The sequence below is a fragment of the Pelophylax lessonae genome, assembly GCF_965119305.1.
Source record: "Pelophylax lessonae genome assembly, chromosome: 8".
NCBI lineage: Eukaryota > Metazoa > Chordata > Amphibia > Anura > Ranidae > Pelophylax > Pelophylax lessonae.
Window position 1 is genome coordinate 15,855,632 of NC_138775.1, and position 26,093 is coordinate 15,881,724.

Below are 26,093 nucleotides of genomic sequence, written 5' to 3' on the forward strand. Positions count from 1 at the left end.
AGAACCACACTTTTTTTTTTCTGATGTTTTTATAGCCATCAGCCTCTGTCTGATCGCTGATTCCCCCCCCCTGTCTGATGGCTAACCCCCCCCCCTCTGTCTGATCCCCCTCTGTCTGATGGCTGACCCCCCCCCGTCCGCTGATCCACCACTGTTTGATTGCCCTTTGTCTGACCCCCCCCCCTCTGTCTGATCACTGACCTTCCTCTGTCTGACTGCTGATCCCCCCTCTGTCTGATCCACCCCCCCCCTCTGTCTGATCCACCCCCCTCTGTCTGATTTCCCCCCCCCCCCTGTCTGATTTCCCCCCCCCCCTGTCTGATTTCCCCCCCCCCCTGTCTGATTTCCCCCCCCCCTCTGTCTGATTTCCCCCCCCCTCTGTCTGATTTCCCCCCCCCCCCTCTGTCTGATTTCTCCCCCCCCTCTGTCTGATTTCCCCCCCCCCCCCTCTGTCTGATTTCCCCCCCCCCCCCCTCTGTCTGATTTCCCCCCCCCCCCCTCTGTCTGATTTCCCCCCCCCCCCTCTGTCTGATTTCCCCCCCCCCCCTCTGTCTGATTTCCCCCCCCCCCTCTGTCTGATTTCCCCCCCCCCCTCTGTCTGATTTCCCCCCCCCCCTCTGTCTGATTCCCCCCCCCCCCCCTCTGTCTGATTCCCCCCCCCCCCCCCTCTGTCTGATTTCCCCCCCCCCTCTGTCTGATTTCCCCCCCCCCTCTGTCTGATTTCCCCCCCCCCTCTGTCTGATTTCCCCCCCCCCTCTGTCTGATTTCCCCCCCCTCTGTCTGATTTTCCCCCCCCCCTCTGTCTGATTTCCCCCCCCTCTGTCTGATTTCCCCCCCCTCTGTCTGATTTCCCCCCCCCCTCTGTCTGATTTCCCCCCCCCTCTGTCTGATTTCCCCCCCCCCTCTGTCTGATTTCCCCCCCCCTCTGTCTGATTTCCCCCCCCCTCTGTCTGATTTCCCCCCCCCCTCTGTCTGATTTCCCCCCCCCCTCTGTCTGATCGCTGACCTTCCTCTGTCTGACTGCTGATCCCCCCTGTGTCTGATCCTTCCCCCCCCCCCCCTCTGTCTGATTTCCCCCCCCCCCTCTGTCTGATTTCCCCCCCCCCCCTCTGTCTGATTTCCCCCCCCTCTGTCTGATCGCTGACCTTCCTCTGTCTGACTGCTGATCCCCCCTGTGTCTGATCCACCCCCCCCCCTCTGTCTGATTTCCCCCCCCCCCTCTGTCTGATCGCTGACCTTCCTCTGTATGACTGCTTATCCCCCCTGTGTCTGATTCCCCCCCCCCCTCTGTCTGATTTCCCCCCCCCCCCCTCTGTCTGATCGCTGACCTTCCTCTGTCTGACTGCTTATCCCCCCTGTGTCTGATTTCCCCCCCCCCTCTGTCTGATCGCTGACCTTCCTCTGTCTGACTGCTTATCCCCCCTGTGTCTGATTCCCCCCCCCCCTCTGTCTGATTCCCCCCCCCCCTCTGTCTGATCGCTGACCTTCCTCTGTCTGACTGCTGATCCCCCCTGTGTCTGTCTTTGCAGGCTATCGATGACTTGCTGCACTGTGGAATTTGCTTCGATTACTTTAACATCGCCATGATTATCCCGCAATGTTCTCATAACTGTGAGTATCCCAGAAGATTTCCTGTCCGCTAAGCCAACCTCCAACAATAAAAGCATCAAAATCAGATTTACTGCCGCACACTTTTAACCTCTGGCTCTGTTTCACTTTTTTGTCTCCCTCTTCTCTTAATCGATTTTAACCCTCAATCTAGACTCTTCCATTATGCAAAAAATGTACTTTGAAATAATTCCCCGATGAATACCCGCTGCTCTCTATTAACCTGCCATTCATGCTCTGTGATTAGCGGCCTTTAAGCCTTCTCAAGAACGTTTTTTCTTGGGAAGCTCTAAAGGTATGCTGCTGTCAAAATTGAATATTATACCACGAAACGAAGAGCGGGAACTCAAGACAGCCAGCTCAATGCTGCTACTCTGCTGCTAGTATAAATCAAAAAACGTTAGTTAGGCCAATCTGTGAATACAGGAAACAGAGCCCAAGTCCCAGCAAATACCATTAGTATATGTTCTTTTCTGCAGCAGAGGTTAAAGTTGAACTTCAATCTGCCTAAATTTTGGCTTTCCTTGTTCTGCCACCCCTAGAGATGGGAAGGCCTGATCGACTTCAGTACAACCAGCTTGTTCGGTTTTTTTAGTGTGATTACTGCCGCCAGCTGGCAGCCATGTTTCCAATAAAAGGTAATACAATGCTTAGGTGTGTGCACTCACACCAGTCTCAGACAGGTGCAGGCCCCGCCTCGCTACTGTATAAGACCAAGAAGAATGAAAATAGATGCACACTGCTGACTCGATCCAATAAAAGTCCTTTATTTCTTCAAGATGGGACAAACAGCACAGAGAAAATGACTTGCCAAGTCTCTGTGCGGTTTATCCCAGCTTGGAGAAATAAAGGACTTTTATTGGATCGAGTCAGCAGTGTGCGGCTATTTTCCTTATTATTGATTGTGGTATTCTGACGGAGGGGAAACCTCCTGCTGTCAGAATACAATAGTGCAGCGGGAACGATTTTTCTTTTCTTCGACCCGCGGTTGTATGGCAGGTCTAACTCCATGTTTACTGTGCCTTTAAATAGCTTTTTTGGGCCAACTATTTGCACCTAGATAATGCTTACTTATAGGGATGCACCAATACCAGTTTGTTTGTTTTTTTTGTCCAAATTTTTCATTTTGGAAAGAAAAAGGCAGCCAGCACTCTGCAGGCAGTAAATATACACCTAAAAGAAGCAAAACAATATCAGACAACTGTGACAGTCTAAAGCGAAGCTCCACCCAAAAGGAGAAGCTTTACTTGTCTGTCTTCTCCCCCCCCAACCTACATTGCCATATTTGGCACCTTTTTTTTGGGGAGGGGGTACCTGGTTTTGACAGGTACTGCTCCCACTTCCGTCTGTTATCCCCCCCGCAGCCAGCTTATTCATGGAGCCCTGCACGATTTGCGCATTTGCAGTAGTAAACTGACTATGAAGCCACAAGGCTTTACTGCCATTTTCTCTTAGCCAAATGTTGGTGCCAGCACCCAAGAGCTGGTTCAAGAACTGGCTAAGGTGAGGACACCACTGGATCTCTGGTAAATGCCCTAATAGTAAAGGTCAGCAGCTACAGTATTTGTAGCTCCTGACTTTAAATTTTTGGGTGGGGGGGGGCCGGAACTCCTCTTTAAAGATGTACAACATAGGTCAGCATTTGGTCCGCAGTGTAAGAACTGCAAGAGGCAACCTTCAAAGTAATCATTTGTCAGACATCAAACCTATCCTGTGGTATAGTTAACACAATACCAGTTTAAGACCAACTAAGAGTACCGATGCTTTTTCTAAGGCTACATTCACACCTGAGCGTAGCGTTTTCGCGTGTTTTTTTACCGCGATTTTACCGAGATTTTTACCGCGATTTACAGGCGTTTTTTGTGCAGGCGTTTTTTGATTGAATAGATCCCAATGGAAAACGCCTGTAATCTGCCCAAAAAGAAGCTCATGTACTTTTTTGAGCGTTGGGCGTTTTGCTTACAGCGTCAAAACGCTCAGATGTGAACAGGGGCCATTGAAATGAATAGGATTTGTCTTGTTGGGCGTTTTGAGAGCTGATCCTAGAGCTGAAAATCTCCCCAAAAACGCCCCAAAACGCCTAGATGTGAACGGAGCCTTAAGTACTTGCCGATAACCGTTACCGATGTCTGTCTATTTCTAGTCTCATGTGACAGTTTTTTAGACTAATGAAAAATTCTTAGTTTCTTTATAATTATGAATAACAGATCTTTTGCTGCCTTTAGATTGCGCAGAAGTAGCGTAGTTCCAAAGCTGCACTGGTGTAAATCGGGGCCATGGTTCACACCAGTGTGGCTTTGAAATTGCGCTACTTTGGTGCAATTTCAAAATCGCAGATCGGTACAATTTGGACCTCTGATCTCATTGCGGCTTGCGCCTCTGCAGCTTACCCATGTATTTGCAAAGGTGTGCAAGCTAAACCCCTGTTTTTAACATGAACTGTTAGACAGAACAATTTAGTATGTTGCAAGCTGGTTGGTAAGTTGAGCTGGGAATTTTTATTTTGTTGTTGTTTTTTGACATACGTCGCCTTTCCATGTGCTTCTTGCTGTTGAGGCCAGTTATGGGTTTGGGCAGTTGGCGTTTGTACTGTTGCTTAGATGCATTGGACACCTTTGCTGCCATTGTGCCATTTGCTGGGTGTCCAGTGCGCCCCTGAGCCTTAAGGAGTGGGCTCCCTCCAGCCTTACCTGCCTTCAATCCATCCATTACTATGGTGTCCGTTTATGAAACTGAGATGAGCAGTGATCCTGCTGATCGCAGCTCATCTCGGACCATTATCGGTTTATGAAACAGAGATGATCATGTTCTCCGCTGATCATCTCTGCACACGGAGAATCTGTCATTGACTAACACAGAAACGGCCAATTTATGAAGCTGCTTTCTCTGCACTTCCCTGGCGATCTGTGCCAGAATTCACACTCCCAGATTCACCAGCCAAGAGGTGGAGAATCGGGGGAGAACTGAGGGGGAAGAAGGGAGATTGACTTCCTTCTTCCTCGATCAGACCCCCCAACACAGTAAACATGTCCCCCTGCCCTGTGAGATATATATATATATATATATATATATATATATATATATATATATATATATATATATATATATATATATATATATATATATATATATATATAATCTCTATCTCTATCTCTACTAATTAGGTTGAGCGTCAATAGGTCAGTAACATGATTGGGTATAAAAAGGGGATCTTAGAGAGTCAGTGTCTCAGAAGTAAAGATGGACAAGAGGTTCACCAATCTGTGAAAAGCTGCATGATGAACAATTTCAGAATAATGTTCCTCAATGTAAAATGTCAAACTTTGCAGACTTAAAGTTTAAATATATCATAATCTACAGTACATAATATCAAAGCATTCAGAGAATCTGGAGAAATCCCTGTGTGGAAGGGACACAATATTGGATGCCGGTGACCTTAGGGCCCTCAGACTGGACTGCATTAAAACCAGGCATGATGGGGGGCATGGCATAGCGATGGCAGAGTGAGTACGTTGATTTGGGAGCTCTGTACAGATAGGCAACAGCCTGTAGAGCCACGCTGCTCTGCTCATCTCTCATGCCAGGGGACCGGAGACTGCCACAGACCGCTGGGGAGACTGAAATTACCTACTACTTCCTCTGCAAGGACCTGGCTCCCTTGACATCTTCAAAGATGCCGTTGCGCACCAGCTTCGCCGGCCCAGCTTCCTCAAAGAAGGTCCCTCAGCTGTCGGCACCTGCTCAATGGGACACTGAACAGCTCAGACTCCCCCAGATTTGTGGATTCTGTCACCAGCTATCCCGCGGGCGGTGTTCCCGACCTATTACAACCAGACACAGGGACTTGACAGCTGCTTTGGGAGTGCCATCAAGGAGATCATGGTGTATTTCCCCACCAAACAGGACCTTCAAGCCATGGCCACTTCTATTGTCAATGCACTCTCTCGGGAGCTTCATGACATCCGCAAGCAAGTAGATACTGTTGAAGAGAGGGTGACAGACCTTAAGACAGCTTCCACCTCCACAGTCACCTGGCTCACTGCCCTAGAGGCTGACCAACAGACCCTCCGCCGCCATCTCATTGATGTTCAGCTGTGGCTGGACGATGACAAAAACTGCAACCGGCGAAACAATTTGCACCTTAGAGGCCCCCATGGGCCCGGACCTACGCATCACAGTGGTGGCATTGACTCTGACGCGGCTCTTGTCTGAGTTTACTCAGATGTCTCCAGGCAAACCCGGGCCATGCAGGGGGATGCTTTGTCCCCTGCTCGTGAGACGGACACGACTTATAATTTGGGCCATCCTTTCCACCTCATCGTTCTCCTGACTAGTTGCCTGCTTTATTCATCTTTTTAGGTTCTATTCAAACATGAGCGTAGCGATTTGCTGGCGTTTTTCGGGCAATTTTTTTTCCAAGCGTTTTACAGCTTCAAGGCGTTTTTTTTTTTTTTTTTGTTTAGCCAATAGAAAGCACTAGGGGGAGGAAATTAGGGGTGGAGAGCTGCTGTTTGAGCAGAAAACGAGCGACTAAACGCTCAAGTCAGGCATTTCTATTGAAGTCTATGGGGCCAACAAATGCTTGCAATCTGCTAGAAAGAAGCTCATGTACATTTTTTGAGAGACAGTCATTTTGATTTAGACGACAGAATGCTCAGGGGCCATTGAAATGAATGGGATTGGGCTTGTTGAGTATTTTAGAAGCTTCAAGCAGAAAATCTCTCAGGTGTGAAGAAGGTCTTAGATAAACCTACTGTAGACGTTCCCAATTGGTACAACTTTCTGTTGTGCCCGGAGGCCTTAAACTTGTCCTTGCCAGGCCCGCAGCAGATCCCTGTACTTCCCTTTTTTTTTTTTCCCCTTCTTTCTCCCCCCCTCTTCATGCCATTATCTCTTCCTTCTGTGCATGCTTCACTTCCCATTCCTCCGTTCATTCCTTCCCATTCCCCTCCCATTTTTGTTCTCCCTTTCTGTATTTAGCTTGGAAACTTCCCTTTCACAGTTCCTTTGCTGTTTTTATGTACCTGATCATGTCTAGGAGACCTAGTAGATCTCTCTGGACCTGGGTATTCCTTGATTTATATCCCACAGGATTGCATTACTAATTTGGGGCATTTCTATATAGGCTGGAAACTTTGGAGATATCTACCAATGTGCCCTCTCCGTTACGTTTTATATCTGCCTGACTTGGAGCTCGTTATATTATAAATGCTCCTATTTGTTGAGCTGCCTGTGTAGTCCTGATGTTTGTTACCAGCATACTTATGTAGCACCCTCCTAGGTAGGTGCTAGTGAGAAAGTATAGTTTGTGCTCTGTCTGCTTACCAGAAGAGTCGCAGGTTAATCTATGTTATAAGGAGGACATAAGGAAAAGAGGGGAGGAAAGGGGAAGTGGATTAAAGGGAAAGAAAGGGAAATTTGGGACTTTAAATGAAACTCGTGCCATTGAGTCTCCATCCCTATGTATATGAAAAAAATGAGAACACATAGTGTTCAAGAAAAATGTGGGACTTTACATGAGGTGTAACCAGTATAAACATAATGATAACAATATCACATATACATCTGCTGGTAAACATAGGATTGGTCATTATGTGTTTATTAAACTGTACATGGCAGATAATATTGAGTACAATGAATACAAGACAAATAAGAGGGGACATACATAAGGTACACATAAATAATGAACATACTAAAACCATAACAAATGTTTAAAAATGATAACAGGATAAACCAAAAATTATGGGGTAACAATAAATGTTGATATTAGAATGCATGTTGAGTATGGTGGAAAATTGGAATGGCCTTCATGGCTCAACGCGTTTCGTGAATTCATTTTCACTTCCTCAGGAGCAGGCACATTTCTAATTTAGTGGAGTGGTGGTTGTCAATGAGACGGAGGATCTCCCAGAGAAACGTCCCCATTGGGAACTGAGGGGGCACTGTCTCCGCACAAAGCCACACCGCAGGTCCAGTAGAGTGATGTGAATGGCCAAAGGTGGGTCTTGGGCTGGATAATAGGTAGCAATCTGCACTGTGGCGTCGGCAGGGATGGCTCCCAGCGTCACGAACTGTTCATCAAGAGGACAGCCACCGGGCAGACTCAATCTGTTAATCTATGTTGTTCTCTTCCTACCAGAGAGCAGGATCGGTTAGTGAGGTCCGCTCAATGTGCTCAGAGTGCAACTCATTCTGTCTAGAGAGAGTTTCACACTGGTCCAATAGGAAGGCCTGTTGGACAGTGGGAGAAAACCTGACGAATGGGTGCATGGGCTTTTGATATAGTCCTGACAATTGGCAGAGGGAAGGTCGCCTCGGTGCATGTTAGGATACTGTATAAAAGCCAGGAGCACATGTGCTCGAGGTCTTTCGTTGGGGAGCGGGGTCCCTGAGGGAGAGGGTGGCTGCCTCCTCCTCTGTAGAGGGGCCATGCGGACTCAGGGTCATCCTGAGGGCCAGAGGAGTAGCAGTGAGGAGCTGAACCCAGAGGTCCAGGGTAGCTGACTGAGAGGGGAGACGCTGGAGGATCTGTCTCTGCAGCACAGTCAGTACAGAAACTCGTGTCAATGGGCCTGACCAGAGGGGGGGGGGGCACCCCTGCTCCTAGGATAGTCAGTGGATGGGTGACAGCGGAAAGAGGATGTGTCCTGAAGATAGATTATCATCCATCAAGTCGTCTTGTTAGAGAGCAAAGAGAACAAGGGACTTTACTCCATCCACCCTAGTGGCAGGGTGGATTAACAGCCTGGCTGTTCCATATGTTTCAACAGAATCCCGAAGATAGAAGTCCTCAAAGGATGTGAATAGTTCAATTGGAGTATCCCACTATTCCCTTCTTCTATCCCAAATTACCAATAAACAACAAAATAAACAACACTCCTAGACTGTTTATTCATGTGAAGAGCCATTGGGAACAAGGAGAGATTCAGAGACTTGCTAAAGTAAATATGGGCTGGTAACCAGGGGAGCCGTCGAGACACTATTCAGCAGCTCCTGCGGACGCAGTGCTACACTTGCATTACTCCTGCCTTGGTTTATATAATTCAACTTCTAGTTCAAATGAAGGAATTACAAAAAAAAAGCATGATTCTGGGATGGACATCACTGCATGGGCTCAGGAATACTTCCAAATATCACTGTCTATGAACACAAGTTCGCCGCGCCATCCAAACATGTAAGAATTCAAAGTTCTAATTGGATCTGACTGCCTTTGTGTCATGTACAGTCCCAATGAGGTATAGGTACTTCTTCCCCTGGGTCTAAAATTCCTTAGTTTTTAAAGCCTCCCTCAATGGACCTCGATGTTTTCCAATGCAGATTACTGTAGGACTCTAAACATTTGACCGCGGTGAAGAAGGATCTGAGCTTTCTTGCACCTTTTTAATGAAATGGGCTTTTCGGCAGCACAGAAAAGTGTTTTTTTGCGGAGACCACACATGCGGAGTCCTGATCGGTAGCAGATAAATGTTCTGCACCATCAGCGTTTTGATAAATCTGGTCTGAGAAGGCGCACATCAATAAATATGTGATGTGCGATTACCCTGATAAGCTGCTTCTCATCAGATCTCTGCGTGCTGCATCTTTCTCATTTTTTTGTTCCATAACAAGACTTCAAGCCAAAGAAAATATTTATGGTCGTCAGGCAGGGGCTGGATAGAAATACACGGCTTGTATGAGAAAGCTCTGCGTTCCGACGCTGCCAAGTAACTGTACAGGGTGCTGTTCTCATACTTTGTATGTGATGCATTAGGTGTTGATGTGAAGAGGTTTACAAAGGTGACACATTGGTATGTACATATGTAGAGGAGGAGGTCATTCTCTGACTTAGATTATTTTAGCGAAGGCTGAAGTTAAACATAAAAAGTGTAAGGTGTTATATTTGTAAACTGTGTAGCGCTCACCCCTGTAAGGGCTGCTGGTTTGCCCAAGAAATCTTGGATGCTTCCTTCCAATATCAGCCAGACATTTCTCCTGTGAACTCTCCAGACCTGAACCTCACCTGAAGTAATTTTCCTTTTTTAGCTTCCGAGATTCTCAGCAAACAGGCCCCCCCCCCCAGCTTAGTAAAAGCTGGAACATCGATGAACACAAGTAGAACTTTAGCTGGGCTGCTTAGAAGGGCAGCAGCCCTTCAGGCTAAGAACTTCTCCTCGACGGTGAGGTCACGGCAACCAGAAGCTTGCGTCTCACCACTTACATCCGGCCAGCGTTCCATCCTTGTTCCGGTCGTCACTTCCGGTGACGTAATCAGGGGGACTCTTCCGGCGATAGCGGCAGATCCGGTATTCAGTCTGTGTAGCGGCTGCACACAGTACTTGAATGGCTACCACTATTTGAATCAGCTTTTCCGGACTCCACCCTTCTTCACCATCCTTGTGTTTGGGCCATCCTGCTCCGTGGCTTCAGTACGGGATCCCCACAGCACCCCAGAGTGACACCGAAGACTCCAGGACTGGTTCGTTTGGTTGTTTTAATCCCCATCAATAAACTTCCATGACACCTTTTTATCAACATTTCTTGTCAATGTTTTGATTCAAGGGGCATGACTATTTTTCACACCGTAGTGCGCCATCCCTCTTTCTAACAATTTCCATAGCCTACACATCATCCTGTGTCAGGGATTTGGCAGCCTAGGTGTCATATGGTTCATTGGTTTCTTTATGCCACAGCCACGTGGTACCATGACCACCCCGTAGGAACACGTCTAAGGGACTAACGCCAGGACAATTTTTTGTTTGAGCATTAGGCTTTACAGCCACTTTAAGGGCTTGTTCACACCAGATGTTGTGGTGCTGTGCTGGCAGCAATTTCCAGCGTAGCCCCAACATATGGACAAGGTAAAATGCCTTGTTGCCTCTGGGGTCAGGTCACACCACAGTGCTTGTAGTGGGGTGCCGCTGGAAAAAAATGCTCCTTTTCGGTGCAGCAGGTTGTGATGCGAGCCACCGGAATGCCGCAGTGGTAAATAAAAACTAGAATATTGAAATATGAAGCAAAGAAGTAAACCACGTAATGCGCCGGCTCATCAGCCGTGTCTCGCAGTGCACCCCAGCGGCTGTGCGTTCAGTTTGGCTCAGTGCTGTGAACGGACCCTAAAAATAAATACTTGTAAACCCGGTTCTGTCCCACCATTTCTTCCTGAAACTTTCCACATCTAACGTTTGAATAATAATAAAAAAAAAAAAAAAAACGGAAACGTTAGCGAAGTACAAACATTAGTTTTGCCTCTGTCTGTAAAATGTTTTGTTTCTCCTTATTTTTATAGATGAAACCTTAATTTACTCTCCTTGTTTCCACTTCTCCTTCACCCTGCGACTAATTTCATGTAATTTCTTAGCAAATGGCTCTATAATCTGTCTGGTGTATAATTTGTCTGATAGTTTCTCTGTTCACACTAAGCTGACATTTTTAGCCTCATTATGTCATCGAACTTCACAATGTGCATTAAAGTAGAACAATACTCAGAATGTGATATGCAATATTCGGTACAGCTTTGTGATTGGCTAAACATAGCAGTATTGGCATTTGTACATGTTCTTGAACGATGAATAAAAAGCGGTTTACCGCTTGTAAAACACAAGCTCAATTGGATTAGGGTTAACGAGCGTCTGTCTGCTACTCTTTCCAACAGACGGGGCTCAATTTGACAACATTTGGGAACCCTGGATCCAGTATCTGCTTCATTGTAGCCCAGCTGGGCCTGAGCCGCCCTCTGGGAGCGACTCTGCCTACATGGGGGGCTTGCTCCTGGACTTCTCTTCTCTCTTCTGTTTTGAAGAAAAACCCCCTTCTTAAAATGGGACTTTATGGGTAACAATAAGTTTTTTATATATAGAGAAATAATTTTCTAAAATGTTTATTAAGAATAAATTCTCTCACTTATAATTTCATTTTTCAAGATTCAATATAATAGTACAACATTTGACCATACATAGATTGGTCCATCAAGTACATAAATATACAATCAAACATGGTGCTACTTATGGAGTGGTACATAGTCCAACGCGTTTCGATAATGTATTTAGTAACAAATTAATCTTCATCAGGGATTTTGAATCCACTCCTGAAAAAGTACAACATAATGTAAGTTTCGTATACATTAAAAGATATGCCTATAAGTACATATACTCATATATTAACCACTTAAGCCCCGGAAGATTTTACCCCCTTCCTGACCAGGGGGTATTTTGCGATTCGGCACTGCGTGACTTTAACGGACAATTGCGCGGTCGTGCGACGCTGTACCTAAACAAATTTGGCGTCCTTTTTTTCCCACAAACAGAGCTTTCTTTTGGTGGTATTTGATCACCTGTGCGATTTTTTGATCACGCGCTATAAACAAAAAAAGAGCGTCAATTTTGCAAAAATAGCAATATTTTTCACATTTTTTTATATGAAATTCCCCCCAAAAAAAATGTAAAAATCAAAATTTTTTAACATTTTCGGCCAATTTGTTTTATGCTACCTATGTTTGGTAAAAAAAAATCGCAAAAAGCGTATTTTGATTGGTTTGCGCAAAAGTTATCGCGTTTACCAACAAAGGGAAAGATTTTTGTCATTTTTTTTTTTTTTAACGCGTAATGGCGGCGATCTGCGATTTTTTTTTTTTTTTTTTTTTTTTTTTTTTTTCGGTACTGCGACATTGGGGCGGACAGATCGGACCCTTGACTGACATTTTGTGACACTTTTGGGGGTCCCAGTGACATTTCTACAGTAATCAGTGCTATACATATGTGTGTGTCCCTAGGGGCGTGCTTTCTACTGTGATTGGCTGTGGCTTCAGCTGTAAGGACACTGATCAACGGATCTACATACTAGATCCGTGTGATCAGTGTCTTTACAGCGAGGAGAATGACAGGTGGCTTGTTTACACAAGCTGCCTGACATTCTCCCTCTGACCGTGACCACGCGGGAGCTCCCTAGACCCTCACAGGCAAGCGACGTAGACCTACGTTAGTTTGCCTGTGAGGGGCTGACCGCCGACGTAGATAGTCGTGCGGCGGTCGGCAAGTGGTTAAATATGCGTGTGCGACTGCCTTTCCCCTGGATGTAAATTGGAGAACCCTTCCCCCACCCATTCATCACCCCCCGGACCCCTCCAATCCAATCACACCACATACCTGCCAACCCCGCACCCTGCTATATTCCTCCCTTGGAATGTGTCCTATATTCCCCAGATCGGAAAGCTAGAGCCAAGTATAGATGGTTACGTGTTTTCTTTGCCTAAAACAGTGAGCACAAAAAGTAATAATTCTCTGCAGGGGGTTCAAATGGAGCATTTATATTGACTAGGGGAGAAAAACCATATCAAATGAGCAAAAGAAGCTCACCTAGCATGAAGATGAACCAAGCTAGAATGGGAGGTATTTTTTGACATCCATTTTCCATTTTAACTGATCCACTTCCTTCCTTCTCTGTGACAGATGAGCTAAAGCTATCTGGTTGTGCTGAAACAGAGGGCAACACAATTTAACTATTTTTAATTCATTTTTTTCAAATATCATTCATCTGGATTCTTCATGCTAGGTGAGCTTCTTTTGCTCATTTGATATGGTTTTTCTCCCCTAGTCAATATAAATGCTCCATTTGAACCCCCTGCAGAGAATTATTACTTTTTGTGCTCACTGTTTTAGGCAAAGAAAATACGTAACCATCTATACTTGGCTCTAGCTTTCCGATCTGGGAATATAGGACACATTCCAAGGGAGGAATATAGCAGGGTGCGGGTTGTCAGGTATGTGGTGTGATTGGATTGGGGGGGGGGGGGGTCCGGGGGGTGATGAATGGGTGGGGGAAGGGTTCTCCAATTTACATCCAGGGGAAAGGCAGTCGCACACGCATATTTTATATTTGAGTATATGTATTTATAGGCATATCTTTTAATGTATACGAAACTTACATTATGTTGTACTTTTTCAGGAGTGGGTTCAAAATCCCTGATGAAGATTCATTTGTTACTAAATACATTATCGAAACGCGTTGGTCTATGTACCACTCCATAAGTAGCACCATGTTTGATTGTATATTTATGTACTTGATGGACCAATCTATGTATGGTCAAATGTTGTACTATTATATTGAATCTTGAAAAATGAAATTATGGGAGAGAGAATTTATTCTTAATAAACATTTTAGAAAATTATTTCTCTATACATGATTTATTGTTACCCATAAAGTCCCATTTCAAAACCTTTGTTTCAGGGATTATGGTAACACCATACCTTCTAGTTGTCTACGTAACCCTTTATCTCTTCTCTCTTCTCTCCCTTTCTGTTCTGCTATCCTGTTCTCTGCTCCTTTACTTTTCTGACTTCTTCTTATCTGTCATGATTATTGTACCATAGCCATGTTGGGGCTGGAGGTCGGGGACCCCCAGGTGGTTTAGGCTGTGGCGCTCATCTCTCTGCCCTACGGCCCTGTGGTGATTGAGGTCGGGTGGGGGGTGACACGAGCCCACCGGGGTGCGGGAGTGTGGATCGCCATATTGGTGCCCACACGCTCCGAGCCCTGGTATACTCCCCTAGAGGGGTGGTCTTATTGCTCACAGCTATGCTGTGGACTCTGCTGCCTGCTCCTCATGTACACTTTCTTTCATAAGTTCCATTTTGTATGGAGTTCCCATTTATGGCTTAAGTTTTTCATCTGGTATTTGCCTTGTGTGATACTTTATCTTGTTCATGTTTGATTTGCAAAACTTGAATAAAAGTCATTGAAACAGAAAAAAGCGGTTTACCTGGTACAGTACTTACCTGTTTAACGTTACATTTGCGGCGATACCTCACGTGTGGTGCAAATATAGTTTACATATGCGTGCACGACTTGCATATGTGTTCGCTTCTGCGTGGAAGCACAGAGGGATAGGGAGCTTCAAATTTTTACATTTTATTTTTAAATTGTTTTTTTTTTTTTTTTTTTTTTGATTACTTTTATTCCTATTACAAGGAATGTAAACATCCCTTGTAATAGAAATAAGGATGACAGGTCCTCTTTATGGAGAAATCTGGGGTCAGAAAAACCCCACATCTCTCCTTTTTTTTAAAAGCAAAAGGGGAAAAAAAAACAACTTCTTCTTTTTTTTTTATAAAGCAAAAGATCCAAAAAAAAAAGTTTACTTGCAGCCTGGACTGGCCTTGCAGCGCTTGACGTTGCTTTTGTCCTCCAAGCTCATAGAGGTGATCAAAGAGGATTTACCTTTGATAGCCTCTGGGACTTGTTGGCTGCATAGTCCGATCGTTTCTCGGGCGGGCTGGCGGTAACAGTCCGAGAAAAACCAACGGGAGGGGGGGTTTAATGTCCCCTCCCACCGCTTCTGAAAGCGCTCTAGCAGATCATGAGTCACTCAGAACGCTTTCATGAGAGAGCCAGCGGTTGACTGTACAAAAAACAATATCCGGGTTATAGCTTCAGCCATAATCCCGGTAAACCACTTCAAAGCCGCAACGTTTATAATAGGGATCGACCGATTATCGGCAAAGCCGAAATATCGGAGGCCGATATGCACTTTCCCCGATATATCGGAATCGGCCCCGGAGGTTACCGATATTGCCGATATTTCGGGAAAGTGCTTGTACCGAGTGATGCCTGCAGCTAGAGGCATCACCCCGGTACTGGCGTCCATAGCTGACGGTCGGCTGTCTTGTAATGACAACTGATGTGGCTGAGAAGCCGCTCGGCTATCATTACAAGGAGCGGGAGGGGACATCCCCCCCCACCACCTTCTGCGGCTCGCCCGGGTCTCCCGTCCCAGCCTGCACGGCCGCCGAAGGCCGATCAAAGCCGCATTCGGCTCTGATCAGGTCTCCATGTAAAAACCCGGAAGTTGACATCACTTAGGGGTTACTCGGCACCAGATTTAAAAAAAATAACAGTGTTCAAAACAGCCAAACTTGGCGTTTTTTTTTTTTTTTTAATGCTTTTAAGTGCAGAGGAGGGGTTTTGGGTCTTTTAGACTCCCCAGATCCCTCCACAACAGTACCTGTCAAGTGCTAAAAATAAAAAAAAAACTTTAAATGTACTAAAATATCAGCCGATACCGATATTCAAAGACCAAAATATCTGTGTCGGCAACGAAAAACTGATATTGGTTGATCACTAGTATATACGTATTGCAGTCTTTACTTGCCACAAAATCACGTACCTGTACGTCATTCTGCTTCAAGTGGTTGTACCAGGATGATATGACATCATCCCCGGTACCATTTTTGTTAGCGCTGACAGTGGCTTTCTTGTAATAACAAACGATGCGCCTAAGCAGCTGCGCTCGGCTGTTATTACAAGCAGTGGGAGGGGCATGCCGCTGCAAGATGCTGTGGTAGCCATGCTGGTTCAGTATGCCTTCAATTTTGAATAAATCCCCAACAATGTCACCAGCAAAGCACCCCCACACCATCACACCTCCTCCTCCATGCTTCACGGTGGGAACCAGGCATGTAGAGTCCATCCGTTCACCTTTTCTGCGTCACACAAAGACACAGTGGTTGGAACCAAAGATCTCAAATTTGGACTCATCAGACCAAAGCACAGATTTCCACTGGTCTAATGTCCATTCCTTGTGTTCTTTAGCCCAAACAAGTCTCTTCTGCTTGTTGCCTTTCTTTAGCAGTGGTTTCCTAGCAGATATTCTACCATGAAGGCCTGATTCACACACATTGTTCTAGAGATGTGTCTGCTGCTAGAACTCCGTGTGCCATTGACCTGGTCTCCAATCTGAGCTGCTGTTAACCTGCGATTTCTGAGGCTGGTGAATCGGATGAACTTATCCTCCGCAGCAGAGGTGACTCTTGGTCTTCCTTTCCTGGGGCGCTCCGCATGTCAGCCAGTTTCTTTGTAGCGCTTGATGGTTTTTGTGACTGCACTTGGGGACACTTTCAAAGTTTTCCCAATTTTTCGGACTGACTGACCTTCATTTCTTAAACTAATGATGGCCACTCGTTTTCCTGTACTTGGCTGCTTTTTTCTTGCCATAATACAAATTCTAACAGTCTATTCAGTAAGACTATAAGCTGTGTATCCACCTGACTTCTGCACAACACAACTGATGGTCCCAACCCCATTTATAAGGCAAGAAATCACACTTATTACACCTGACAGGGCACACCTGTGAAGTGAAAACCATTTCAGGTGACTTCCTCTTGAAGTGTGACTACAATTTTCATAGTCATGAAAATGAAGAAAACTCTTTGAATGAGAAGGTGTGTCCAAACTTTTGGCCTGTACTGTGTGTGTATATGTGTGTGTGTGTGTGTATATATATATATATATATATATATATATATATATATATATATATATATATATATATATATATAATGTATATGTTTGGGGGTTCTAAATAATTTTCTTGCAAAAAATACAGATTTTTTTTTCTTTTCTTGTAAGCAACAAATGTCAGACAAAGGCCTGGTCTTCAAGTGGTTACTATATCCAAAATGAAAATATTTGAATGAGAGTTTTTCTGGCCCATTGTATCATCCCAGGCAGGCTCCGGCAGTTGCATATAGACCAGCCTTTTGATGAGATGTTATGATGGTCGCCTTGAGCATCATAGCTGAATTCTCGGGCTGCTAATGGATACAGAATAGCCGGGTGTGAGAATAGATTGTCCAATATTCAGTTTGTTACACGCAGAGAACTTTTCTTTGCTTAGAAATCTAATTAACGTTATCCGGGAGATAGGTCTACTCTTCAGCCGCTTCCTTTGTCTGCGGAAAGTGTTGTAAATGTTGCTGTTGGTATTCTATTGACTGGATTTTATATTGTTTCAGTCTATAAAGTGGAAAAATGAAAACCGTTACTTGGCAACCTTCTAAAAAACCAAGTCTGTCATCAGCATAATAGTAATCGGACAGCGGCGCTACAATGCAGGGAGCTAACCAAGGCTGCAAGCGTGTTTGTTTAAAGAGGAACTCCAGTCTCAAGTGAAAATTAAGTCAGCAGCTACAAAAAGTGTAGCCGCTTTCTATTAATAAACAGCCTCTCATCTGTCCTACGATCCAGCGGTGCGCTCACCCCAGCCGTTTTCCCCCTGTGTCCTCTCCCGCTGGCATCTTTACTATGGGCACTCAGCTGTGACAGCTTGCGGCTTCACAGTCGGGTGCCCACTGCGCAAGAGCGTACGGAGTGTGGTCCCTCAGTTTTCTAGGACCTGTCGTATGTCCAAGAAGACTTTGGAAGGGAGGGGGAGGAGATATTCTGCTTCTGATCTCCTAGGCCAGTGATGGCAAACTTTGGCACCCCAGGTGTTTTGGAACTACATTTCCCATGATGCTCATGCACTCTGCAGTGGAGTTGAGTATCATGGGAAATATAGTTCCAAAACATCTGGGGTGCCAAGGTTCGCCATCACTGTCCTAGGCGGTCAAAGCAGAAGTGAAGTGGGTACCTGCTCCCCCCCCTCTTCCTCCCCCAAAGCTCCATTTCACAAACAGGTGTAGGGGAAGGAACTTCCCCTTTTGGGTGGAGCTCTGCTTTAAAGAGAATCTGCACCCGCCACCTGTGTGTTTTTTTTTTTTTTATTCTACCCCCCCCCCCCCCCCCCCTTTACCTTAAGGTGGTATCTGCAGTTTTTGAATATTCACCCATCCAGCGGATCCTGCGATGAGATCCTTTCATGCCCAGTCACAGCTCTGTCCCGTGCCACCATGTTCTTTCTGACATCGTCAAGGGGCCTGCCAGCTCTTCCTGGTTCAGCAGGTGGGCGGACCTCCCAAAGACACACAGCCCAACCCATCCTCCTCTTCTGAATGGAAGGCTATATGTGACGTGCATATCCCAGAAGGCACAGCGGGCAGCGTGCATGTCATTTGCCTAAAGCATAGGGAGGGGAGGCTGCAAATTTTTACCAAAAAAACAAAAAAAATGCAATTACATACTGAGGGTGGAAGGAGCGGTGGCGTGGAGGGAAGTAGCAGAAGAGGGTGAAGGCCTGCTTTAAGTTGAACCAGGGTGCCCCCCAAATGCTAGGTGTTCTAATAGGCAAACTGTAACATTTAGCCACTTTACCCCCCCCCCCCAATTTTTTTCTCCACTTTGTTTACATGTAAAAATCTGTATTTTTTGCTATAAAATTAGTTTGAACTCATATATGTTGCATAATATTATATATATATATATATTACTATGCAACAGAGGCCCTAGAGAATAAAATGATGGGTTTTGCAATTTTTTACGTCATACCATATTTGCACAGCGGTTTTTCAAATGCAATTTTGTGGGAGAAAAAAAATACTTATTTGAATTTTAATCAAATGAAAACAATATAATAACCCAACTTTTTGATAACGTATAAAAGATAAATTGAATAAATAGATAAAGATGTTATGCTTTAAAATTGCGCACACCCGTGCAAAGGTGACAAACGACGTACATTTTACTATCCATAGGCGACGCTTTTAAAAGCCTTTACAGGTTACCACTTTAGATAACGGAGATAACTCACATGTGTGGGACAATCACTGTTTGCATGCGTGTGTTTGCCTATAAGCGCAAGCACGGGGGTGCTTTTTTTATTTTTTGGTATTTTTACATTGTCCCCTTTTTTAATTTATTTTTTGGATCACTGTAAGAGACGGTTCACATACAGGCGACCCGACTTGCCGGGGCGACCGGTGAAGTCGCGGTGCACAGCGCGCACCGCGACCTGCACGGACTTCATATCATTTGAAGTCAATGCAGGTCGCTCCAGGTCGCCCCAAAGTAGTACAGGACCCTTTTTCTAAGTCGGAGCGACTTGTGTCGCTCCTATTAGAACGGGTCCTGTGCTAATCAATGGCAGGCGACCCACCGCGACTTGTCAGACGACCAAGTCGCCTGACAAGTCGCCCCAGTGTGAACCGGCTCTAAACTTAGTCTATCTCAGGAGGGAGCAAGAGAGGATGGCTACGTTCCTACATACAGTGAGACCATGGAGAACAAATGTAGCCACCCTCTATCAGGAAGAAGCATCACAGCAGCAAAAAATAGATTTGAGCTCTGAGAGCAGCAGAAGTGGCTTTTTTTTTTTTTTTTGAAAATGCATACTTAAAATACTAAACCTGCATTATCCCTCTACTTTATTTACATCCATTATTCAAGATGCAATATCTCACCCCCATTGTGTTTAACTGGTTAGAGGGCATGGAGGGGGGGGGGCTGTCATTTACCACTGTGTATACGCCCACATGTGTGACTGACATGGGCTGCTCATATGTGATGGGGAGGAAATGCTCAGGGTAGAAAAGTTTCTGAAAACTGAGCATGTGCAGAACTGCCAACACTGCTCTGCAAACTCCCCAACTGCAGTGGGGACATGAACAGGAGGGGGAGTCAGAGAGCAGCTAGTTTTATTTATTTTCATTTAATTTAAATCTTTTTTATTATTGGATAGGTTTTATAGCAGAAAGTAAAAAAAAATAAATATATCTATCTATCTCATAAATTTAATTGAAGGTTTTTTTTCAAGTGACGCCCTTTTATAATCAACTGTCTGCTGGCCACCTGTTTAATAATTAGACTTACCTGCAGTTGAATTCTTGGTAATTAGGATTTTATTGTCTAAAATTCAGCTTTGCTCCTAAGGCCCCTTTCACACGGTCCGCATTCCGTTGCGGACCCTGCTCTGCTCAGCGGGGATAGATCCGCCGGTCTATGCTGAGCCGGCGGGTGACGGCTCCGTCTCCGCACTGTGTGTGGAGAGGAAGGTGTCAGAGCCCCGTTGCTCTCTATGGGGAATTGGATGAGAGCGGACTGCCTGTCCGATCCCATCCCCAGGACGGATGGAAAATAGGGTTTGCATTCGTCCGGATTTCATGGACCGGATCGGATGCGGATTGCAGCGGGTGTCAGCGGACATGTCACCTCTGACATCCGCTGCTCCATAGGGCTGAATGGGGCATCCGATCAGATCCGCCTAAAAAACTGACAGGCGGATCTGATCCGAACGCCCGTGTGAAAGAGCCCTAAAACTTTCATTAAGGTATATTCATTTTTGCAACATGGTCTTGAATACGTTTTTAGTAAAAATACTTTGTGCGCAAATTAACAAATCTTGGTTGCAATCAATGGGCCGCATTTGTGGGAGTATTTTGTAGTATAACGTCCCATAGAAAATGTGGATTCTGAAAGGAAAGTAAAGTTTTTCTGACAAATCTGTTGAGGTGTACTCATTTTTGCTGAGCCCTGTATGTAGCTGGGCGGTACCAAAATGTCCTGAGTCCTTACTTTCTGGGATTCTGGGAAAAATATGGTAGCTGAGAGCCACTGGTTGAGGGCTGCTGTTATAATGTGTTTTTAGTGCAAGTTTTTAAACTAGATATCACTTGTATGTAAGGTTCAGTGTGGTTGTTCATGGGAAGATAAGTGCAGTAATATCTCATTCCTAGGACTGGCATAATTGCTTGTTTCATAATGTGCTCCGTGTCCTGGAACACTGACCTCCTGGTTGGGGGCCGTTTTATAATCCTCATACAAGAATTCCTGCAGTTTCATAGTTACAGTGATGACCTAAAGCCATAATACATCCACTCCTCTAAAACTGAAAACAGAAATGTAATATACTGCAGATTACCAGCCCTTCGATGTGGTGGCTGCTTTAGAGAAGCACAGCTGAATCTCTTTTGGCTAATCTTCTCCTATGGATCACAGGAGTGCAGTTCTTTATAGACGGGATCCACCTAGATGCTTGTACCTCAGTGGATCTGTGATCTGCTGAGAGCCTGAGCCAGCCGCTCCCGCCCCCTCCACAGCCTGGATCTCCAGTGAGCACTGGAGGAGAGAGCAGAGAGTGTCTGTACAGTCCCTGGCTCTCTGCTCAGAGCAAAGGAGGAGAACTGAGTGATTAGCATTGATTGATCCCTCAGTTCTTGAGGTGGAGCCAGCTGACAAAGCTGAAAATGGGATCAGTTCTGCAGCCCCCGAGGTGAATATGATTTTTTATTCTGTATTCCTGCACTTTCCTTTTTTTTTTTTTTTTTTTTTTTTTATTTTTTCACATGTTGATCCTGCCAGTAACACTTCCTTCAGAAGGTTACAACGCTCACTCACCTCTCTGTATCAGGACAACAGACAGGATAGGACTACAGGATTCTACCCCCCTGCTACTGTCTATAACATAGAGCCCCCGTTCACACTAAGGCGACCTGTGAGGCGACCTGGTCGCCTCACAGGTCGCCGTAGGTCGCCTTCCATAGGGAAGCTGCGGACCCGTTCTAATAGGAGCGACACAAGTCGCTCCGACTTAGAAAAAGGGTCCGGAGCTTCTTTGGGGCGACCCGGAGGCAATCGCCATAGACTTCAATGTTATGAAGTCCGTGGCGGCCGATCCGAGGTCGCGGCGCGCTGCTCGCACCGCGACCTCGGAGGTCGCCCCCCGAAGTCGGATCGCCCCTATGTGAACGGGGCCAGAGGGTTATGGTTCTGTAGTCCTTAGAGATGAAAACAATAACAGACAGGGCAGGCAGAAATCTCAGAATGTAATTAGCTCTGGCAGGCAGGAGGATCAACAGGTACTTGTTGTGAATAAATAACCAGATTTAACAAAATGTTTAAAAGACCTAAAGCGAACAAAAAGGAGTAATTTTTAGGGTTTACATATTTCTTAAAGAAGAACTTTTTTTTAAGTCCGCAGCTACAACTGTTTTTGCGGACTTTAAAAATTAGGGGGTCCAGACTTAGGGTGTCTAGCGCTGTCTTCCCGCAACTAGTACCTCTTTTTGGTGCAGTCCCCGGCACCGCCATTTTGGATACGGGAGCCTGCTGTGGCTTCCTGAGGAACCACAGCCAAGCTCCTCACTGCACATGCACAAGCTCATGCAGTGCTTTTTGAATGGTCCTGCAGCCTCCTGCGACATGTCCCAGGAGGTTGTGAGAGGGTGCGGGGCAAGGGACGCCATCTTTATAACCCAGATGTCTTTGAATACTGTGACCCTCAATGAACCATAAGAGAACGATTTTCAGTGAGCACAAAAATCTAATTTTTTTTTCTTCATTTTGGGGCACAGAGGTCAGAGGAACATCCTCCTGTAGGCTGATGCATAACCTAATTGTCTCTGCATTCTGTGTCCTTCAATGAACTCTGAGAAGATAGGATTTTTACACAATATAAAATTATCTTCTCTGTCCTGAAGGTCTCATTTAAACGGGAAGTAAACTTCCATCTTTATTTTTACCTATAGGTAAGCCTATAATAAGACTTACCTATAAGTAGTATTATCTCCTAAACATGCACCGTTTAGGAGGTATTTACTGTAGATGCTCCCAGGACCTCCTGCTCTCTAGCTCCCTTATAACCACTTCCGATGCTCGCCTCCAGGACTTCTCCCGAGCTTCTCCCATCCTCTGGAATGATCTACCCCAACCTGTCCGGCTATCTCTCCTACTTTGTCTACTTTCAGACGATCCCTAAGAAAACCTCTCTTCAGAGAAACCTATCTGGCATCCACCTAACAACTGTACTTTTATTTTCTCCATCAGCCCATTCCCCACAGTTATTACCGCTTGTATCGCTTGACCCTCCCTCTTAGATTGTAAGCTCTAACGAGCAAGGCCCTCTGATTCCTTCTGTAATAAAGTGTATTGTATTAGTACTGTCTACCCTCAAGTTGTAAAGCGCTGCATAAGGGCTCTTTCACACGGTCCGCTCCGTAGGCCGATCCGTGTTGCTCAGCAGGGATCGATCCGCGATCCCCGCTGAGCCGGCGGATGACAGCTCCGTCTCCGCTTGCAGAGCAGAGAGGGAGGTGTCTCATCACCCGCTGCCCTCTATGGGGGATCGGAGGAGAGCGGACCGCTTGTCCGCTCTCATCAGATCCGATCCGCTCCGATTACTGAACGGATGGAAAAATAGGGTTTCCATCCATCCAGATTTCAAGCACAGGATCGGATACGGATGGCAGCGGGTGTCAGCGGAGGTGTCTCCGCTGACACCCGCTGCCCCATAGAGCTGCATGGAGGATCCGATCAGATCTGCCTAAAAAAACTGACAGGCGGATCTGATCGGATCGCCCGTGTGAAAGAGCCCTAAACTGTCGGCGCTATATAAATCCTATATAATAATAATAATAGTCACCTGCATCATCATCATGTTCATTAAAAATGAAGGGTGCAGGCGGAGTGCGTCACAAAGTCTGCGAACTGCAGAAGAGGTAAAACTTGCAAGATTACGAATGCTACTAAACAAACCATTTAACCTGGTAAACATTCGCTATCTGCATTTTTGGACGGGTTTTCCCTTTAGGGTATTCTTGGACACAATGTCTTTAATGCTGTGCATTGCCGGCCACACTCCAGAGCCCTGCGGTTTGAGTTCTGCAGAAAATCCAATGTTATCCTCCGATTAGAACAAGGAAAATTACTCATTAAGTTTTTGCCTTGCCTATTAAACCCTCAGAATGCTGGAGGGGATTGAAATATGTTGGCGAGTCAGTCAGCTCCTCCCACCCGGCATTTGAGGGAATCGATCTGCCGCAATGAGGAACGTGCCAAATGACTCAATTATACATCTGCGACATTTCATTTCACCGCCATCAAAAAATGAAAATCGCTCCGCTCCCCGTGAAGCGCGCAACAAATTATTTTCGTTATGACTGTTTGTACGAAGAGTGACAGCGCTGCTCGTTGGTGGAAGGTTATGTAACGAGTAATGGCTAATTTTAATGGAATCGCTTTCCGCCTTTAAATTATTTCCATTTGTTTGTACAACCCCCTCCTGCAAAACAAAATTCATTTTCTAACTTCTTTGTTCTTGTTGGCTACACATCTTAAAGCTGAACTCCAGGCAGACGGCTACATACACAGATGTAATATACGCTCGGAACTGCTTTATAAACCAAAGGATTTGTGATTCTTTTTAACAATTATTGTGTTTCAGAACTTTCACTAAAATACAAGGTTCGCTCACATTGCCCAGGCATAACCCCCCTCACAAGCATTTTTTATTATTATACATAAAATGTACCTGTAAAAAAAAAAAAAAAAAAAAGTGGCTAAACTTCTCACCCCTTCTTCCCATGGCCTCTAGATGAGAGGACGTTCTAATCCTGGCTGGATCCAGGGGAATACAAAGCAGCTGAAATCTTGCCAGAAGATGCTCTTGCAATGGAATGAAGTGTCATCTTGTAAGATTTCACCTGCTCTACATTCCATAGGAATATTCTTGGAAGGACGGTGATCTCACACCTGAAGGCAGAAGTTAAGTAACGTTTTTTCTTTACAGGTACATTTTACACCTACTAACAGTAAGTGATTTGTGAGTGGGGCAGGGGGACTGGGCAATTATGAGCTGCACCTCCTTCTCCTAGGCTGAATGCTGCTGTGCAATGGTGGCAGAAGGCTAACACCAGGGTTTACAGAGGGTAGGATAGTGGGCAGTATGTACAGTAGAGGAGTGAGGAGGGTATGACTGGGTCAATATGTGCAAGATTAGTGGTGAGGGTTTGATGGCAGCCAGTGTGAGCAACAGAGTAGGTGCAGTGGGTATGTCAATGGGCAGTATGTGCAGGAGAGGAGCAGAGGGTATGACCGTAGACAGTATGTGCAGAGAGGAGTGAAGGGGTATGACAGCGTGTAATATGTGCAGTCGAGGAGCAGAGAGGGTATGACAGTGGACAGTATGTGCAGGAGGGGAATGTGGATGGAATGGCAGCGGGCAGTATTTACAGGAGATGTCAATAGCAGGCAGTATGTGCAGGAGAGGAGGATATGACAGCGGGCAGTATGTGCAGGAAAGGAGGATATGACAGCAGTCAGTATGTGCAGGAGAGGCGGACATAACAGCGGGCAGTATGTGCAGGAGCAGAGGATATGACAGCGGGCAGTATGTGCTGGAGCGGAGGATATGACGGCAGGCAGTATATGCAGGAACAGAGGATATGACAGCAGGCAGTATGTGCAGGAACAGAGGATATGACAGCGGGCAGTATGTGCTGGAGCGGAGGATATGACGGCAGGCAGTATATGCAGGAACAGAGGATATGACAGCAGGCAGTATGTGCAGGAGAAGAGGATATGACAGCGGGCAGTATGTGCAGGAACAGAGGATATGACAGCGGGCAGTATATGCAGGAACAGAGGATATGACAGCGGGCAGTATATGCAGGAACAGAGGATATGACAGCAGGCAGTATGTGCAGGAGAAGAGGATATGACAGCAGGCAGTATGTGCAGGAGAAGAGGATATGACAGCGGGCAGTATGTGCAGCAGCGGAGGATATGACAGCGGGCAGTATGTGCAGCAGCGGAGGATATGACAGAGGGCAGTATGTGCAGGAGCGGAAGATATGACTGCGGGTGAGCCTGGGCGATAGTCACATCGCCAAACATGCGATGGAAGACACAGTGTGGAAGGCAGGGAATAGAAGTTTGCCCTGCAGCTAGTTCAATCCTGACTGAGCGGTGAGCAGCGGCACAGGAAACCAATCACGCCTGCCTGCACATGTGATTGCTTCGCTCATACCTGCCAACTGTCCAGTTTCTAAAGGGACAGTCCCGCCAAATAGGGCCTAGTCCCGGCT

General features: G+C 45.8%; 1 protein-coding gene across 1 annotated transcript in view; it reads left to right on the forward strand.

Annotated features, from left to right (window-relative positions):
- The first annotated feature begins 1,532 nt into the window (after window positions 1-1,532).
- RAD18 (RAD18 E3 ubiquitin protein ligase) overlaps window positions 1,533-26,093 on the forward strand; it is a 506,049-nt gene continuing 481,488 nt past the window's right edge. Inside the window, exon 1 of the mRNA XM_082265473.1 lies at window positions 1,533-1,611. Within this exon, the coding sequence (XP_082121599.1) occupies window positions 1,584-1,611 (28 nt within the window). The 5' untranslated portion in view covers window positions 1,533-1,583. The remainder of the gene's footprint in view (window positions 1,612-26,093) is intronic.